The sequence below is a fragment of the Helianthus annuus genome, chromosome 12 (assembly GCF_002127325.2).
Source record: "Helianthus annuus cultivar XRQ/B chromosome 12, HanXRQr2.0-SUNRISE, whole genome shotgun sequence".
In the NCBI taxonomy this organism is placed as follows: domain Eukaryota; kingdom Viridiplantae; phylum Streptophyta; class Magnoliopsida; order Asterales; family Asteraceae; genus Helianthus; species Helianthus annuus.
Genome location: NC_035444.2, coordinates 32,730,709 through 32,748,534, shown reverse-complemented (window position 1 = coordinate 32,748,534; position 17,826 = coordinate 32,730,709). Strand labels below are relative to the sequence as shown.

The following is a 17,826-nucleotide window of genomic DNA, read 5'->3' as shown; positions in this document are numbered from 1 at the left end:
GGGGGTGGGTGGGGTGGGGGTTTAGGTTTTTGGTGGTGGTGGATGTTTAAGGTTTTTTTTTTTTTTTTTTGTAGTGGGTTTTTTTGTGTAGTGGGTTTTTTTAGGTTATTGGACACTTGTCATTATATAAATCCTTCTTACACTTCTTACAATTAGGATCCTTTGTATTTGATCCTAATCGATGTTGATTATAGTTATGATTTAAGCTAAAACCGACCCATACATATCACCAATTTCTTTTACAAAGTTGAAGGCAGAAACAAAACTAAACAAAATCGTTAGGGGCCTATTTTGCAACTCCAAAACATCGAAGTTTTATCTAAGCGGTGCGGATATATAACACCCGGTGGTGTGCGATAAATTGAAAAAAAGAAAAAAGTGTTGGGGCCGTAAATCATCACCGGAGAGTTGAAACGGCGATTTCTCGTCAACCGTCACCGGAATCGTAACAGCCATCCGATCGATGCGCTTATATTCCGATTTCCGCATTCAATTTGATCCATCAAGTGCCAAAAACTCAACAGATTGATTCAGAAAGTTGCGAAATCGACGCTTATTAGGGTTCCTGTGAGTTCCTCTTTCGATTGAACTATTTTGTTCGGTTTTTTTCGCTTTTTTATCCGATCTGGGATGCTAATTACTCTAATGTTATTAGTAGTTAACAATTTTGCTGATTTGATGAGGTATTGATTAGGAATTTAGCATCTTGTTTGCGAAATTGATAAAAAAAGTTTGGAAGTTTAGGGTTAGGGCTCATAATTTTTTTTGGTAAGGTTGAATTGATGTTTCCATATTCAATTTTTAGGTTTACGCTATCAATTTGATTTTCCCCTAATTTTAGCAATTTAACCCTAATTTACTTTATCGTATTTGAAAGGCTTGTCAATCTTGTCAAGTGTTGGCTGGGAGATTTGAAGATTGAAGATTCACCAGTGCAATGGCAGAATATGATTTAGATGTAAGCAACTTTGGGGTTCAAGTTATGCATATATAAATTTTTGGTATTTTAGGGGTTTATTTTATAAGTCTGCTTTGTTGTTTATGGTCACATTAATGTAGGAATATGAAGATTATGAAGATGATGTTGGTGAATATGAAGATGAGGGTGGTGAATATGAGGAAGAAGAGGAGGAAGAGGAGCGGTTGCCTACACAGGAAGAGATGGAATATCTTGAATTGAGGCAAAAGTTGAAGGAATCTATTAGGAAGAAGATGAAGAAGGATCCGGGATCTGGCATTGGCAATTCATTGCAGAAGAAGAGTAAAATGCCCTATGACAAGTTAGTATCATTCTTTTGTTTTTGTTAGATATTTATGTGGATACACATTTTATCTGTATGTGTTGTTTGGTTTTCAAATTGATCGAATTACAGATTACTAGCATATGAGAGATTTTGTTTTTTGTTTGCTTGCTAGATATGATGTTTACTTTTTCATATCTCATTTACTGAGGATATACCGATGGCATTGAGATTTACAACGTTTACCTCTTTTAAAGATGTAAATGTTAATGCCGTTTTTGTTGGTGTATGTTGGGATTTCTAATTCTAATCATTGTGTAATTTGTGATTGTTAGTTTCTTGCTTATGGAGTTTACATTGTGAGCTTTGTAATAAGTCTCTCAATGCAAACATTCTATGTATATAATATATATCTAACTTGTTAATCTGCATTATGCGCATGATGGGAATCAGCTATGAGGGTATTCTTAAGGGGCTAAAGTGTAATATGGGGGGTAGTATAAGTAATAGAGAATAAGGCATGTTAGAGATAAGATTGAGTTTGTTAGATCGATTAGGGCTCCTGCGTTGTGCAGTGAGAGAGGGCGTAGCCCTGGAACACTTCGGTGTTATTATCTTTGTATAATCTTCTTCATATCAATTTCAATTCCAATCTATATTCCTATTAATCATTAATCAGAATCAGATCTCTATCAGCGCACAACAAAGCTTTACTTAAGCTTGGTTTGTTATGATCTTTAGTTTTTGTTCCGTTATATTAAAATGACCTAACAATCGCGTTTGTTAGCACTACTATAAACACTAATTGTTCTGATAGCTACCCACTTAAGTATATTTTTTGTGTCTGGTTAAACGGTAACTATTATTGTTATTTTCATTTGTTTTACATCTATCAGTGCGAATCCCAATAACTTTTACTCTTCCAGAGTTTAATTGTGTTGTGTGTTGCAGTTTTGGATCTTTTTTTGGGCCTTCACAACCAGTTATTGCTCAAAGAGTAATTCAGGAAAGCAAGTCGCTGTTGGAGAATCCACATTTAGCAGAAAGGATTTCAAAAGCTAAGACTGTTGTATGTATTTTCTTTCTTTTTTTTTATCTTTAAGTGTGCAATTTCATGCAAACAACTACAAATTCTGAAGGTTTTGCTCTAAAGTTTGAAATTTAGTAAAGTGTTTAATAATGCTTTAAGGGTTAAAAGTTCTTGATTGTTTTTCTACAACGTGAAGTTGTCAATCCATGTGATCAGCATTATCAGATCTTGGGCATAATCTCTTCATTTATGGTTTCAAGCATCACATGTTGGAATAACAAGAAAAAACATATATTTCTGAAATATTGTATAAAGTGTTACAAACTAGCCGACTTATATGCTCTGAAGTCTTTACAAATATAAACATGCAAATGATCTAGTAATTGGTCTCATTAGTTCCACATCGGTGTGAATTTATATATATTCTTATTGCCTTCAGCAGCAGAACAAGGGTGGTTCCTCAACTACAGTAGTATCCAAACCTCGACCCAACGGGCAGCAGCCTCAAAGAGTAAACAACATGGTAAGAGTTAGTTTTATTTGAATAATACATTCGTTTTTTATCCTCATATATTCATATTGTTTTTCCTGTTTATATAGGCAAGACCAAAAGCAAAAATCCAGATGCTTAAGAATACAAGGGACTACTCATTTCTATTATCCGACGATGCCGAACTTCCGGTTCCTCAAAAGATCCCCCCTAAAAGTGTCCCCCCTCCAAAACCCGGTATGTTAGTTTTTTTTTAATCTTGTATGGCTAATCGTTTTTTAATATTGTACGGAATTAAATTAAAATAGTTCTTGCATGACTCTTTGATATGCTGAAGAAAATCATTCGTCACAAAGACAATCAACAAATAGTGGTAGAAAAGTAATTAACGGTCATCACGAAGAGAGGAAACCCTTACCTACATCAAGTCAAACGAGACCAAAACCTGGTCAACAAAGTCAGAGACCGAGTACCTCCAATCGGTTGCCTTCTACATCATCAGATTCTAGAAAACAAGTCAGTAGAAACGAAGGAAGTGGACCGGGCCGGCCTTCAGGACAGAAACCCGTACCTTCAAAGATGGCAGCAGTGGTCAACAAGTCAAAGGCGATCTCTCCACTGGTTTCTAGAGGTTCTGTACCTACCGGGCACAAACCTCAATCCTCAAGACCGCCACCTTCATCGCTTCAAAAAAAACCATTGGAACACAAGAAGGATGATAGGAGACCTGCTACGGGAAACATCATCAGAAAGCCTGTGGTTTCTTCTAAGCCCCAGGTATGCCCATGTGATATGCTAGAGATAAAACAATACCTAAATCGAGCCATAATATATACCATTTAATTGATTGTTATGTAACGTGTGTGTGGCGTGATTGTAAACTGACAGATAAAGCAACAGTTGCAGAAGCAACAGTTGCAGAAGCAACATTTGCAGAAGAAAAAACAAGTTGATGACAAGAGTGATGATGATGAGGCCATCAATATGATCAGAAATATGTTCGGGTATAAAACTAGCATTAATTTTGCAATCATTTTTTTAAAAAACGCATGAGGCGTGCGAGGCGCGCCTCGAGGCGAAACGGCCAAAAAAACGAGTCTGAGAGGCGCGCCTCATGGGGTTTTTACTGCATGTGCGCCTCAGAGGGGCTGAGGCGCTAAGAAAGGCTGCGCCTCATGGGCTTTTCATGGTTGTTTTTGATTTTTTGACTTTTATGTCAATTTCAAGCATTTCATGTCTTTTTATGTATGTTTTTGATAATTTTGATGAATCTGATGTTGAAATTAGTTAGTATTATTTTTTTATAATATATATAATTTTTATATTTATTTATTAATACCACCTCAGCCTTACGCCTCGTTTCGCCTCGAGGCTTACGCCTTGTGAGGCGAAGGGAAAACGCCTCGAAACTCGTTTCCGTTCTTTTAAACCTTGTTTGCAATTATGATTTATTTTTATTTGATATGAATGTAAAATAGACTAGAGATTTGGCAACCTTACCTAGAGGTTTTAACATTTATTTCATTGAAAACAAGGATGAATCTGTTTTTTCTTAAAAAAAAATAATCTGCTGATTAGTAGTCTGCAATGTTTGATCCGATTTTGTTTTACATCATAACTGAAAGTTTGGTTATTGGAAATGTATTAAACGATGGGTTCGCTTACTTTTGGCTGTCAGTTATCGGTTAAATATATGAACTGGTTTGATTAACTTATCGACCGATAGTTAAAGATTTACAATAACATCAAAGCCGAAAATTCAAATAAAAGTATTTGTTAGTGCTGATTTGACTTATTTTGAGATGTTTTATGTACAGATATAATCCCAACAGATACCGTAATATTAATGATGACGACGATAGTGATATGGAGGCTGGTTTTGATGACATTATGATGGAGGAGAAGCGAAGGTCAGTAACGTAGTAATTATATTTATAACTGTTTTAAAAGGAACAAAAACGCGTGTTGATTTTTCTGGTCAACCCAACCCAACCCACCAGACCTGTCTCATACTAAGAACCGTGTTTCAACATGACTTGTAACTCTTAACTACTCATTTTGTCTCCTATTGACCAATACGGCTCCAACAAATATGTGGAAATAATCAAAGGCTATTCCCAAACTCCCCTCGAATAAAATTTGTGATAGATTTGTGTTTTCTTTGTGTTTTAGTGCACGGATTGCTGCTAAGGAAGATGAAGAAGAGCTTAAAAAAATAGAAGAAGAAGAAAGGAGGGAACGGATGAGAAAGGCGGCTAAGAAACGGAAGCTTAGCCAACGATAGTGAGGTGTCGAGGCTCGTTTTTGGCATTGATGAGGGGCCTAAATTGGTCGGAGGCTAAGAAACTGTGATAGCGAAGCATCGAGCCCCTTTTCCAGCTTTTTGGGGCCCAAACTGGTCCTATGTGATTGGGAATTCCATGAAACAGAAGTGTACAAGATATGGGACCTGGTTTTTATTTCTTTCAACAACCACACTTTGCATTTTGCCAGAAGTTTTTGCACAAATTATCAAATAGTTGAGATTATGGGATAGGAAGTTTATATTTATAAGTTGGTATTGGTATCTTTGTGTTCTTTTTAATAAGCCATAAATCTAGCAATTGTTTCTTGCTATAAACAAAAGAGAACCAGAGAGCTTGATCACGTAACAGTCACGAGGCTTGACTTCCTATTTAGCATCCTTGTGTAAATCTGGATTGTTATTTTTTCCTTTCCCAAAAAACCCTTGTTACCTAAATTTAGTTGTGTCCGTTAAAAAGTAGGATTAAGATTAAAGATTTTTAAAGGTACACTTGTGGTTTAGCTGTCTTAAGAGTTTAGATTTTCTTACACGTGGTTTTATGATATTATATCTATTTTTATTTTAGAGTAAACTGCAATTTTACCTCTGGGGTTTAGACCAATTGACACTCTGACCCCCTAACGAAATAATTGCAATTTTACCCCTAACGTTTGGTGTTATGTCGCAAGTTTACCCCCGGCGTCAAAGTTGTTAACAGATCTGTTAACTATAACTTGAAATGACTATATTACCCTTCAATTTTACCCCCCTCTAAACATTCCTGTTATGTCGCACAATAACCCCCATTGGTAAATTACTAATTTGTCTTTTGTTATTACTCCCTGTACTTTGTGTTAAGAAACAACATTACCCCCTGAACAAATGGGATTAACCTAGTAAGATTATTTTGACCCAGATCAAGATTCTTTAACCTCTTACATTCACCCAGTGAATTAGGTATTGACCCATTAAACAAATTACTTGATAAATCTAGGGCTTGAGAGTAAATAAGGTTACCAACTTCAAATGGGACGAACCCTGATAAAGAATTGCCATAAAGCACTAAACTTTCAAGCTTTTGAGCTTTAAAAAGATCAACATGCAACACACCAGTTAACTTATTGTTCCTCAAGTTAAGGTGTCTGAGCTCAGGATGAGAGGCGAGAACAGGGGATATGGAACCAGAAAGCTTCTGTTTGGGGATGTCAACGGTAGAAGACGGCGGTGTTAGAGGATGTCGGTGAAGCGAAAGGGTTATCTGGGAGATTGTAGGTGGTGTTAGAGGACGGCGGTGGTTCCGGTGGTTTAGGATGGTGGTGGCGACGGTGGTGGTTCCGGTGGTTGAGGATGGTGAACGACGATAATGGTTGAAGTGGTTGAGGATGGTGACGGTGATTTAGGATGATGGTGAACGGTGTTGGTGGTTTGGGATGATGGTGACGGTGGTTTAGGATGGTTGTAGTTGAAACTTGAAGTGGTGAGGATGGTGATGATAATTATGTGTATACACTTACGGGTCAAGTTATTCTACAAAGGCTTCTAATTGTAAGAAAGATTTATAGAGTGAGAAGTGTCCAATAACCTAAAACTAAACCCACTACATCACCACCAAAAACCTAAACACCCACCCCACCACCACCCAAAAACCTAAACCCCCCCTCCCCCCCCCCCCAAAAAAAAAAAAAAAAAAAAAACTATACCTCACCAAAAAAACCCCCAAAAAACCTAACCCCCCCACTCCTCAAAAACCTAAAAAAAAACCTAACCCCCCTCCTCCACCCCACCCCCCAAAAACATAAAAACAAATCTAAAAAAAACTAAACACCCACCCCCACCCCCACCACCACCCAAAAACCTAAACCCCCACCCCCCACATCACCCACCCAAAAAAACGGGGGAGGGGGGGGGGGTTAGGTTTTTGATGGTGGTGGATATTTAAGGTGTTTTTTTTTTTTTTTTTTTTTTTTTTTTTTTTGTAGTGGGGTTTTTTGTGTATTGGGTTTTTTAGGTTATTGGACACTTGTCACTCTATAAATCCTTCTTACACTTCTTACAATTAGGATCCTTTGTATTTGATCCTAATCCATACACTTACATATAGTATATATATTAGTACTAGGTTAGTTCCCCGTGTGTTACACTGGTTGAACAATCTAAACTATATAATAAATATTTCTTCTAAATGCAAACCAAACATGGAGACGTTTATATACCAAATTGACATAAATGAGTTAATATAAAGATGATGTATGTTACTATTATAAAATTCATCAAAGAAACATGTAATCTTTGAAAATGATGCAAAATAAATATATTATATTATATAATACTTATTATTATATTTACGTATTACATTATATTAATGAGAAATAAAAAGTTACAATTATAATTCGCACATTACCGAAAATAATTTGAATCCAAAAAATATTTACATAATTATTAGATTTTTAGCTTGATTTTAGCGACGTATTGCAACATTTTGTTTATATATATATATATATATATATATATATATATATATATATATATATATATATATATTTAAAGTTAGATAGTAATAAATTATGAAAATAATATGTTGAGTAAAGTATATGGATGATCCCTGTGATTTATCAAAATTTTGAATTTAATCTCTAATTTTTCAAAAATAAACGAACACTATAGGTGGTTAGTAATAACAATCAAGTTATATATTTAGTTATAATAATATGACAAACAAATTAAGATCTAAGTACGAACAACCAAGTTATATATTTAATTTAATAATAATAATATGACAAAACAAATATTGAACCTAACTATGTATAAATTTCTTAAAATAAACTAATAGACAATAATTAAAATCCCCATAATAAATAAATAAGATATTTGAGTGTGTTCCCTTTTCGTCAAACGAATTTTAAAATTTATGGTTAGATAATTTATTAAAAAAATATTTTTCGTTATTATGAATTTTTTTCTAGAAGAGACTAAATTATAATTAAACTAAAGAGATTAAACTAAATAATATTTAATAGGAGGGTTATCTATAATTAATTAGAAGAGATTAATTAAACTAAATAGTAATTATCCATAAGATATGGCCTAATAGGATGACAAGTGTCCTAAAATTGGTTTATTTTATTATATAGTATAGATTAAATATAGTGGATATATGTTGCATGGATAATGTTGTTTCTTAACACAAAGTACAAGGGGTAATAACAAAGGACAAATTAGTAATTTACCAGTAGGGGGTAATTGTGCGACATAACAGGAATGTTGGGGGGTAAAATTGAAAGGTAATATAGTCATTTCAAGTTATAGTTCACAGACCTGTTAACAAAATTGACGTCAGGGGGTGAAATCGCGACATAACACCAACGTTGGGGGTAAAATTGCAATTATTTCGTTAGGGGGTTAGAGTGCCAATTGGCCTAAACCACAAGGAGTAAAATTGCAGTTTACTCTTTGTTTTATTATCACTTTCATTGCTTATGTTATTGCTAGGCTTTCTATTTCTATTTTAGTGTTGTTTGTTTTCCAGTTTTGGAGTTGGGGTTCTCTCTAGGAGCAACAACCTCTCTTTACTTGGGGATATAGGTTATCCTTGTCTACTTCCCATACTCTCAGTATAAGTTTACCGACTTTTTGAAAATAAAGAAAGTCGAAATCTGACTTAAAAAACCAATCAAAAGAGTGAAAGAACTTCGATACATCTATAGTTTAACAAACTTATTTAGATCATAGGTTTATAAATCAACAATTTCAAATGTATAACATGTTAAAACAAGATAGTAGATTCTTTACAACATGGGGTACAACATTGATTTCCTAAATCATGATATAAGCTAAATAGGTATAGATTATATTTTCATTCTTGATACAATGAAATTGCACCTTTAGTCATTTAACTTCACTCATCGTTAGAGCCCCGTCAAACTACACTCGTGTTGGGTGAAGATTATGGCGGTTTGTATAAATTGCACCTTTAGTCATTTAACTTCACTCAATGAAGACCCCAAACATGTAACATACAAAATGATATTTTGATCATTTTACTTGAATATAACATAACATAAACTGTGGAGGGTTCAAATGAGAATAAATTTTTTATAAGAATAAAAAAGAACAAACTTCAACCAATAAGAATGCTTCATTTTAATTCATTTAATTTTTGTATTTAATATGGGTGTAAGGGTATATTGGTAAAATTAGATAGATAATTAATTGTTAGTCTTCCTTTTTAATAGCTAACTAAATGAAATTTGTAACTTATTTTAAAAAAAAATATATTTTTCAAAGAAGAAAAAATTTAATTTAAAGTGTAGGATAAATTATGAGGTGTGTAGTGTAACACCTCGTGTTTTCGAATGTCAAAGTCAAAGTCCAAGTCAACCTTGATTTCTTTGACTGTTAATGTTTCTTTTTACTTTTTGTATTATGTGGAGTAAGTGTTGTATAAATGAAATGATCGAATGTTTAATCAATGCGACCAAATTACGACTGTGAATAGTAGGAAGTAACAATGCGATAAAGTTAATCAATCAATAATCAAGCTAATCGATCAATTAATTGAACTCGAGACTCGAATTATGCGAACTCTGGTGTTATTATACGTGTGTGTGTGCCTTATGTGTTACTTGTGCGTGTTTACTTATATGTTTGGTGTGGTACTCAAGCGAAACAATCGAAAATCGAATCGAAACTCAAAAGGCAATCAAACTCAATCGATACCGACATCGAAACGTGACTTATAGAAGATTGTATGTTAGATATAGTAGTTGGGACTGAAAGTAATTTGACTAGGAACTCTATCGTATTCGTATCATCGTCCATCGCAATCGAAACATCGAAAATCATCGCGAAATACTCAAAGTGGGTCGCGGATCGAACAGGAGGCATCCTGATCGAACAGGCCAGCCGATCGGCTAGCATCTTCCTAGCCGATCGAGCAGCCCATTCGATCGGAGCTCCTGGCCGATCGGCTGCCACTTTCCTCTTTTGGAGCCTATAAATAGGGCTGTCATTGTCACACTTTCCATTTTTGGAAAGCTCTGACCAAACCAGCCTTCTTCTTCACCTTTTCTTAGATTTCTCTCAACTCCGGTAAGTTTTCACTCTAATTCTTGTACGTTTTTGATCATTGCATGATTCTACACCTCTCTATCTTTCAAAACTCGATTTCTAACCGTGAAATCACCAAGATCTAAGTGTTCTTGGGTGATGTCATCATGGTGTTCTTGAGGAACACCAAACTTTGGCCTCATTCAACCATGAATAGCTTAGATCTGACCGGTTTCCACATAAACAAACTAAGATTTGTAAGAATCTTAACATTTTTATGAATAATTTCCAACTTTCTTCAACCTTTTACACTCAAAACCTTAAAACCGGTAGAAACGGAGCTTGAACCAGCTAACTAATCATTCTAGCAGTTAAGAGGTTCAAGGTTCGGATTCTATATACAAGGTTCACTGACGATGGGTTAAACTCTAAACCGACGTTCCGAACCGTTCACCGGCCGGACTTGGGTGATTCCTGTCCGAGCCGAAGAAACGAGTAGGAACGGAGGATATCATTGTTCAACTCGTTAGCAAACTACCTCGATATGGCAACAAGTGATCAAACAGCCAAGTGTTAGACGAAAGGCCGACCAGGTCAGAAACGCTGGCCGAACGGCCAGGCTGTTCAAACAGCCCAGCCGATCGGACATGCCAGCCGATCGGCTAGCACATGGTCTCACACTTTTTGAATTTTATGAAGTATGCTATTGACGAAGTGATGTTCGATCGAATACGCCACTCAATTGGTAAACATTACTCTTCGGACCATGAGATACTATGCTTCAACACTTAATCGTTTCTACAACTCGTTCGTAGTATGGAGTGCCAGCCGATCGAACAGGCTGTTCGATCGAGTGACATTCTGTTAAGAACTACTTCTAAAGTTCCCAGCCGATCGGTTAAGCGGCCGATCGAACGGACCGTTCGATCGATCGACCTGAAAGGTAAGGACATTTTAGTGTTCTCATATACTACAACGAAAACTTCAAAAGTTCAAATCCTCAAACACAAACACACCAGAGGAAGAAACAATCCACTCGAATGGCCCAGCCGATCGAGCCTACCGGCCGATCGAACAGGACTGTCCAATCGGACATGCCAGCCGATCGAACAGACCGTTCGATCGAACCTGCCGTTCGATCGACCAGCCTATTCGATCTATTCACACTTGTCTTATTTCCACGTTACTCATTGTTGTGCTATCGAACTATTCAGGCTAACCCTACTCTCAGCGCTCCCTTCAATCCATAATCAATCACTGTGAGTATACTCGAACCCTTTTTGCTTTAGCACTTTTGGGTGTTGCATACGTTACCTATCAAAATCACAATCGAACACACTATTCAAACTATTTGAACGCTAACCGATTGCATGTATTACGTGATTAATTGTATGCTTGTTGTTATGTTTACACGTGGAATGCTGTCTACCTGCCTTAGCAACATAGTACTATAGTTTGGACTCAACACCCGTTCACACGGGGGTTGTTAAGGACAATTACTTGCATGATTTACGGTGGTGATCATGTATCGCGAACTGTCTCGGACAGTCAACCCGCAGTTGTTGGTATTGATAGGTCCATGTCGATAATTAACGTGCATCATTTCCCTCTGTGTACGTGCTGGTTATGCGTAAACTATTCGAACTCTATATGCTACTATCAAACTTGTATGCTCACCTTTACATTATATGTATTGACTTTATTTTAACGTATGTGACAGGTGTTTAGGATGCTTACTTGCTTTCTCTGCTGTGAAATCGAGGCTAGGAAAGAGTCTAGAAACCAAGACAATTTATATGTATGTATTTAAATCTGAGTTGTCGGAACATGTTTTTGTTTGAAGAATACCTATGTCTGTAATAACTAAATTTATCTTATGGGTCATGGTATGGGACGTGATATTTAAACTATTCGGTAATAATAGTTGTTATGGAATTTCTTTGAACAATCTGTTTCGCTCAATGCCGCGCCCCGATGATTCCGCCATCGGTTGGGGTGTGACAGATTGGTATCAGAGCCATAACTATAGGGAATTAGGTTAGACACGACCTAGTCCGGGTCGCTGTCTTAAGAGACCTAGACTATAGTTAGGAACCAACAGACCCAGTTTATGTGCTTATTCTGCAATCCTTCACTATCACTGCACTCGAAATTTTCAATTAAAGACAGGCGATTCAGTCAGGAATAGGTGTGAAAACCGCAAACTCCTGACCAAAATTGCCTGACTTATGGGGATTTTACTCCTTCATCTCGACATTTTCGCCAATAAACGAGGAGAATTATACCAAATCAGGTGTGAAACCCCCATTTTGATGAAAATCCTCCTTAGGTTTTCTTAAAAACAAGGAAGAAATTGCTAAGCCAGGGGTGAAACCCTAACCTTGGCATATTGTTCCGAATATTATTCCATCTCACCAAGGCATTCGACGGACTCCAACGACATGAACTCACAAATATGACCTAAGGAATGTGTGTTGAATGTCCAAGAATCGAGGCAGAAACACGACCCTTAAGGTCGGAAGTGACGACAAGTCTACTGTGAATAGTCGAGCTGCCTTGGGTAGTCGATGTCTAGTAGCCGCAGACAATCTATCTCTCGATTTTATGTGTTTCGATTCTGAGAACCGCAACCGCGTACTCTGATGACTCGTTGATTTCATGTGTTTTTGTGTGCTTTGTCTGTTTACGTGTTTATATTTTGGATATTAATCGATTTTGCTGCCATTTCGATCAACACACACACGACTCGCATTGCTATCCTATCTTAATTCGATATCCAGTTGCCGCAACCTAGACGATGTTATATTATGATATGCTATACGACTAAGTTAGGCTATACTATATTATGCTACTCGATGTGCTATTCTCGATCGCTATATTCAAATACTCGTAAACTTAGAAGCAGTCAGGAAACTGAATGTGCTACTCTATACCAATAGGAGAATTACGTGACAATAACTGCTTCTGTGATTAAGTGGTTACGTGCTTTTGTGTCTATGTGACTCTGTGCTTATGTGCTTCTGTGTTTACGTGTATCTGTGGTTTGCGTCTGTGTGTTTATGTGATACGTGTTTCGACGTGTTCCTAAGCTTTAGTAAGTAGTAGACGTGTGAGGTGAGATTCAATTCTGATGTGTCTGAGACCTACGACGATGTCTGTTGCAGACCATGTCGTCATCCGGACAACGAACCCCACTTACTCGCCAAGAAAAGAAAGACAGACGTCTTGCTGCTATCATCGCCAAGCAAGTAGCGAAAGCTGTGAGCGATGTTTACGAAAATGTCAGCAAATCATCTGAGGAGTCGAGAACTGAAGCTCCCAAAGATGCCGCCAAGACTGTTTTCAGCTTCAAACAGTTCAAGGCATGCGGACCAAAGGAATTCACCGGAGAAGATGGCCCTACTGCTATGTTTCAATGGTTTGATTCTATCGAAGTCACCCTGCGCCAAAGCGGCTGTCCTGAGAATCTCCGCACACTCAATGCTACTGGCGTCTTCCAGTCCTGAGCTCTCGACTGGTGGACGGCCGAACGAAACAAGCGCGGAAATGATGCAGCTTACGAGCTGACATGGAAAGAGCTGAAAGCCATTATGATGGACGAATTCTGCCCTCCCCATGAACGCCAAAAGCTGGAGGACGAGTTTTGGAACATCAAGCAGGAGGCTTGAGACAACGCTGCCCTGACTGCTCGCTTTAAACAGCTTAGCATCATCTGTCCCGATCAGGTCAAGACCTCAGATCAAGCCATCAAGAAGTACATTCGAGCCCTGCCCGACTGTGTAGCCGACTTTGTTCGCGCCGCCAAGCCAGCAACGATCGAAGAGACTTACCTACTCGCCGCTGAGATCAATGACAAGCGAGTAAAGTCTGGTTTTTGGGATAAGCATACCAAGTCTCTACACCAAGCCACCGCAGCACTCACCGACTCATCTGCTCAATCCTCCAAGTCATCAAGAAGGAAGAAGAAGAAGAACAACAACAGCTCCAACAACAAGAGCTGTGCTGCCGCAACAACTGCTGCTCCTCTACAAGCTGTACCAGCTCAGCAGCAACAGCACCCTCGCTCAGCTCCAGTGATCAATGCACCGCCAGCGAAGCGTGCATACACAGGCTCTCACCCACTCTGCCCAACGTGTTCGTATCATCACCCGGTGGGTCTAGCCTGTCGTTTTTGCGCTCACTGCAACCTTTACGGTCATTTCACTGCGAACTGTCGCTATGGTCCCCGTCAAGCCCCAGTTCAAGCCACTGTCAACCAAGCTCTACTCCCTGCCCCTCAAGGCCAACAAGCAGCTCAAGCACCAGCAGCCAATGCTCGAGTCTGCTTTGCATGTGGTGACCCTAACCACTTTGCAAACAGGTGCCCGAACAGGGTGGTTAAGCAAGAGCCCCAGCAGCAACAGCAACAACAGCAGCCTCAGCAACAGCAGCAAGCAGCCCATGCCCGAACCTTCAACATCAATGCCCGTCAGGCTCAGGCAGATAACAACGTGGTTAATGGTACGTTCCTTGTGAATGGTATTTATGCATCATGTCTATTTGATACTGGAGCCGATAACTGCTTTGTGTCATTTGAATTTGAGAAGCTCCTTAGTCGTAAGCGCTCTTATCTGTCCTCGTCATTCGAAGTCGAAGTCGCTACGGGAAGAACTATTGCCGTTAATTCAGTACTCCGTGATTGTACTCTCGAACTCAACAATCACATCTTTCCAATTGACCTTATTCCAATGCAACTCGGAAGCTTTGATGTCATAATAGGCATGGACTTTCTTCGCGAAAACCATGCTGAAGTTGTATGCTTCGAAAAGATGATTCGATTCTCACTCGCGAATGGTGATTTATTGTGTGTGTACGGTGAAACAACGTCGAAAGGTCTCAAGCTCATGTCTTGTATTCAAGCCAACAAGTATCTCCGCAAGGAATACCGAGCTTTCTTGGCCAACATTGTAGTAGCGGAGAAGGGAAAGAAAAAGAAAGTTGAAGTCAATGACGTTCCAGTGGTTCGTGAATTTCCTCAGGTGTTCCCTGACGATCTTCCCGGACTACCACTAAGTCATGATATCGACTTCCGCATCGACCTCATTCCCGGAGCTAACCCCGTCGCCAAAGCCCCTTACCGACTCGCACCATCCGAAATGAGGGAACTCTCGAACCAACTCCAGGAATTACTCGGAAAAGGCTTTATTCGCCCAAGCACCTCTCCTTGGGGCGCGCCAGTCCTTTTCGTCAAAAAGAAGGACGGGTCGTTCCGGATGTGCATCGACTATCGGGAATTGAATAAGCTAACCATCAAGAACTGATACCCCTTGCCCTGAATCGACGATTTGTTTGATCAGCTACAAGGTGCATCATGTTTCTCGAAGATCGATCTGCGTTCAGGATATCATCAGCTACGGATTCAAGAGGAAGACATCCCCAAAACCGCTGTTCGAACCCGTTATGGCCATTACGAATTTGTTGTTATGCCCTTTGGTCTAACCAACGCACCCGCTGTTTTTATGGACCTGATGAATCGCTTGTGTAAGCCTTATCTTGACCGTTTCGTCATCGTGTTCATCGACGATGTCTTGATTTATTCCAAAACGAAAGCCGAACACGCGCAACATCTACGTTTGGTTCTCGAGTTACTTCAGGGGAACCAACTTTATGCCAAGTTCTCCAAGTGCGAATTCTGGTTAGAGGAGGTTCAGTTTCTGGGTCACATCGTGAATAGTCAGGGTATCCATGTCGATCCTGCGAAGATTGAAGCTGTCAAAAGCTGGATTACGCCTAAGAACCCGTCAGAAGTTCGTTCTTTTCTCGGACTAGCGGACTATTATCGACGATTCATTGAAGGATTCTCCAAGATCGCTGTGCTACTTACCGCTCTTACTCATAAAGACAAGCCTTTTGTGTGGGGAAACGCACAAGAGACTGCCTTTCAAACCCTCAAGCATATGCTGTGCAACGCTCCGATTCTTACGATGCCCGACGGAAGCGACAACTTCATTGTCTACTGTGATGCTTCTAACCTTGGCCTCGGCTGTGTCCTCATGCAGCGAGACAAGGTTATAGCGTACGCATCTCGTCAGCTCAAGATCCACGAGAAGAACTATACAACCCATGACCTCGAGCTAGGCGTGGTTGTCTTTGCATTGAAGATTTGGCGACACTACCTGTATGGCACTAGGTGTACAATCTACACTGATCACAGGAGTTTACAACACATCTTTAATCAGAGAGAGCTTAATATGCGTCAACGCCGATGGGTAGAACTTCTCAACGATTATGACTGTGAGATTCGTTATCACCCAGGCAAGGCGAATGTAGTTGCCGACGCGCTCAGCAGAAAGAGTTACGTGCTCAGTACCCGAAACATCCAAGCCCAGCACAACCTCGAAACCCTTATCTGCGAAGTTCAACATGCTTGCTTTAACGAGCGTACATTGAAGAAAGAGAGGATCTATCACGATGGAGCTCAGTTAGTAAGCAAATCCGATGGGATATTCTATTATCTGGACCGAATATGAATCCCTAAAAGGACCGATTTGGGAAAGATCATCATGAATGAAGCCCATAAATCCCGATACTCCATTCATCCCGGCGCTGACAAGATGTACCAGGATCTTCGTTATAAATACTGGTGGCCGGGCATGAAACGAGATATCGCCCTCTATGTTGGAAGTTGCTTAACATGTGCAAGAGTCAAGGCTGAACATCAAAGACCTTCTGGCTTACTCGAACAACCGCCGATACCTATATGGAAGTGGGAGAGTATAGCTATGGACTTCATAACAAAACTCCCGCCCACGCCATCAGGTCACGACAGTATTTGGGTCATAGTCGATCGTCTAACGAAATCAACCCACTTTTTGCCGATACGAGAAGACTACAAGGTGGAACGACTAGCCCAAATCTACACTGACGAGATCATTCGTAATCATGGTACGCCTCGTGACATCATTTCAGATCGTGATGCTCGGTTCACTTCGCGATTGTGGGAAACGTTTCAAGCGGCCCTTGGTACGTCGCTTAATCTGAGTACTGCATTGCATCCTCAAACCGACGGACAGACTGAAAGAACGATCCGTACTCTTGAAGACATGCTCCGAGCGTGTGTCATAGATTTTGGTGGTAGTTGTAACAAACACCTGCCATTGGTGGAATTCTCATACAATAACAGCTATCATGCCAGCATCCAAATGGCACCTTTCGAGGCTTTGTATGGTAGAAGATGTCGATCGCCTATTGTGTGGCATGAGATCAGTCACTCGCAACTAACCGGTCCCGAGATTCTAAAAGAAACGACTGACAAAATCCACCAGATTCGAGACAACTTGGTGAAAGCTCGGAACAGACAGAAAAGTTACGTCGATAAAAGACGCAAGCCCCTTGAATTTGAAGTTGGTGACTACGTACTCCTAAAGGTATCACCTTGGAAGGGTGTAGTCCGATTCGGCAAGAAAGGAAAACTCGCGCCTCGATATGTTGGACCTTTTAGGATTCTGGAAAGGATCGGAAAAGTCGCCTATAGACTCGAATTACCGGAGGAACTCAGTAACGTCCACCCGACTTTCCACGTCTCTAACCTCCGAAAATGCCTTGCTGATCATGATCTAATCGTACCACTTGACGATCTTCAGGTCAACGAAACGTTACACTTCGTGGAAAAGCCTGTCGAAATCATGGATCGCCAAACCAAGCAACTCAGGCGCTCTCGCATCCCGATCGTGAAAGTCCGATGGGAAGGCAAACG

At 39.5% G+C, this 17,826-nt stretch overlaps 1 protein-coding gene across 3 annotated transcripts; it reads left to right on the top strand.

The window, feature by feature from the left end:
* The first annotated feature begins 353 nt into the window (after window positions 1-353).
* Window positions 354-5,439, top strand: LOC110894626 (protein SPT2 homolog). Of its 3 annotated transcripts, none has more exons than XM_022141843.2 (10): window positions 354-567; window positions 878-958; window positions 1,060-1,280; window positions 2,193-2,310; window positions 2,714-2,794; window positions 2,872-2,998; window positions 3,099-3,538; window positions 3,650-3,765; window positions 4,579-4,671; window positions 4,934-5,439. In XM_022141843.2, the coding sequence occupies exons 2-10, from the start codon at window positions 938-940 to the stop codon at window positions 5,043-5,045; spliced, it is 1,329 nt and encodes a 442-aa protein (XP_021997535.1). In that variant the 5' UTR covers window positions 354-567; window positions 878-937; the 3' UTR covers window positions 5,046-5,439. The 3 variants fall into 3 exon arrangements, with proteins under 3 accessions (XP_021997535.1, XP_021997534.1, XP_021997536.1); XM_022141842.2 differs by having other exon boundaries at window positions 2,711-2,794; XM_022141844.2 differs by having other exon boundaries at window positions 2,711-2,794; window positions 3,099-3,541; window positions 3,668-3,765.
* Window positions 5,440-17,826: the final 12,387 nt, after the last annotated feature.